Source organism: Penaeus japonicus, unplaced genomic scaffold (assembly GCF_977035675.1).
Source record: "Penaeus japonicus unplaced genomic scaffold, GWHDUDI00000001_assembly GWHDUDI00000021, whole genome shotgun sequence".
NCBI classification, from domain to species: Eukaryota; Metazoa; Arthropoda; class Malacostraca; order Decapoda; family Penaeidae; genus Penaeus; species Penaeus japonicus.
In genome coordinates, this window is record NW_028234423.1 from 32,367,478 (window position 1) to 32,369,977 (window position 2,500).

The window sequence follows — 2,500 nt, forward strand, 5'->3', positions numbered from 1 at the left end:
ATATAATATAATATATATTGTGTATATAAAATATATATACTATATATTAATATTTATATATGTATATATAACTCTATAAAATCTATATATATATATATATATATTATATATATATTATATATATATATATATATATTATCTAAATATAGAGAAATAATATATATATTGTATATATAGAATATATAATGTATAATATTAATATATATAAATATATATATATATATATTTATATATATAATATATTATATTAATATAGTTTTTATTTATATGTATATACATATATATATATATATATACTATATATATTATATATTATATATATTTTTTATATATATATATATATATATATATATAAGAAAAAATTTTGTTTCTATTATAATCTGGTGTGTGTGTGTGTGTGTGTTTTGTGTGTGTGTTTTGTGTGTGTGTGTGTGTGTGTGTGTGTGTGTGTGTGTGTGTGTGTGTGTGTGTGTGTGTGTGTGTGTGTGTGTGTGTGTGTGTGTGTGTGTGTGTGTGTGTGTGTGTGTGTGTGTGTGTGTGTGTGTGTGTGTGTGTGTGTGTGTGTGTGTACGTGCTTGTATCACAAACCTAGTTTTCTGATATTTGCAGAACATTTCTTGAAGAGGGAGACAACGGAATGACTTATCGCAGAAGTTCCCCTCCTCCCACTTTCAGGACACATTCACAGTAAGATGTACTGAAATAAAATAAAGCTACTCTATACCTAAAGTAGTAACAAAGAAACCTAAATGAGGCATTAGAGGAAGTGCCAAGAGCCTAATGCACTACAGCCAAACGCAGCCATCTGCTGAAGCAATCTCCTCGTGAGTGACTTCTCTCATTGCTTGTCAGCCTGTTTAGCTCAGTGGTGTTGCTAAAGTAAATCCATATCAACTTACATAAACATGTCCTCATAGTTTCCTTTTAGAAACAGTCATTTTTTAAAATTGAATTTCTTACTAAAAACAAATATCTTAACAACAAAAATAATATAAACAATAAAAAAAACTTAGCCTTTTCTTTTTGTTAAACATCCCATACCCAACCCTAACCCCCCACCAACCAATAACAATAAAAGTAACAAATAAAAAAAAATAACATACAGAGTGGAGTAAAACATCTATGAAGAAAAAAAGGTCGAACAGAGTGGCAGGTGGGAAGCGATCACACAGCATCAGAACGGAACAAGACATCTAGCTGTTTAGTAGCGCAGAGCACACACTCCTATCACTTGTCCGGCAGCTTGCCCAGGAAGAACGGCAGGTACCACATTGACTTGGGGTGCAGGGTACGGTGGGGTCAGTGAGGGGCCGCAGGTTTGTTATTCTCTTGAGTCTGGTAGCGAGGCTTGCCAAATGAAAATGGCAAATACTTGTACTTGATCATATGCTGTGGAGAAGGGGAGGAGATATAAGTAAGTGGGAATGTAAAAAAACAAAGATAACCATTATTAGCTTAATACAAATTACAGAAAGAAAAAGTTAATAGTAATAGTAATGATGTAGATGAAGATGATGAAGATGAAAATGATAATAGTAATAATAACAACATCTATAATATTAACAATTATTATTATTATCATAATAATAATAATAACAACAACAGCATTTCCATATATAGGCAAACTGTATCAATATTAAACATGAATTCAGGAAATAATGGCATTGTTTTCAATTTCCTTAATATGGCTCTTGATCTGTAAATTTCAAAATGTAATCATCTTTGTGCAGATTCCATAAGTATAGCTGGTAGTGATTGAGAGCATTTCTGCATCAGAGCATAAGACACCAGATTCTTTTGGGGTTAATTGGTGAATTTCAACAAGCATATTAATTACAGGAATAACAGAGAGAGGAAAGAAGAAGAAGAAGAAGGAGAGAGAGAAGAGAGGGGAGGGAGGGAGAGAGAGAGAGGGAGAGGAGTAGGAGAGGAGAGAGAGAGAGAGGAGAGAGAGAGAAAGAGAGAGAGAGAGAAAGAAAGAGAGAGAGAGAGAGAGAGAGAGGATGGGAGGTAGGAGGGAGAAGAGAGAGAGGGAGCGAGAGAGTGAGGAGAGAGAGAGAGCGAGAGAGAAGGAGAGAGAGAGAGAGAGCGAAGCGGAGTGAGAGAGATGAGGAAAAGAGTGTGTGGAGAGGATGAGAACGAGAAGAGAGAGAGATCGAGAGAGAGAGAGAGAGAGAGGAGAGGAGAGAGAGGGGGGTATGGAAGAAGAAGAGAAAGAGAGTAGAGAAGAGAGGAGAAGAGGGAGAGAGAGGATTTGAGAGGGGAGAGAAGAAGGAGGAGGAGAGAGAGGAAAGAGAGAGAGAGAGAGAGAGACTAGGTCTCGGAGAGGAGAGGAGTATGAGAGAGAGGAGAGAGAGAGAGAGAGAGAGAGCGTAGAGAGAGAGGCGAGAGAGAAGAGGAGTGACGATGAGAAGAAGAGAGAGAGAAAAGAAAGAGAGAGAGAGGAGGAAGAGAGAGAGAGATGAGAGAGAGGTAGAGAAGGTCGAGCGAGAGAGAGAGA

The 2,500-nt window shown here is 36.2% G+C and overlaps 1 protein-coding gene across 4 annotated transcripts in view; it reads right to left on the reverse strand.

Moving 5' to 3' along the window:
* The window catches only part of LOC122243010 (protein RER1), a 20,533-nt gene that overhangs the window by 2,810 nt on the left and 15,223 nt on the right, over positions 1 to 2,500 (reverse strand). For all 4 annotated transcript variants that reach the window (XM_086549012.1, XM_086549014.1, XM_043000474.2 and 1 more), the window contains one exon: positions 1 to 1,389. This exon is cut by the window's left edge and continues 2,810 nt beyond it. In XM_086549012.1, coding sequence (XP_086405138.1) covers positions 1,300 to 1,389 — 90 coding nt within the window. In that variant the 3' untranslated portion in view covers positions 1 to 1,299. The remainder of the gene's footprint in view (positions 1,390 to 2,500) is intronic.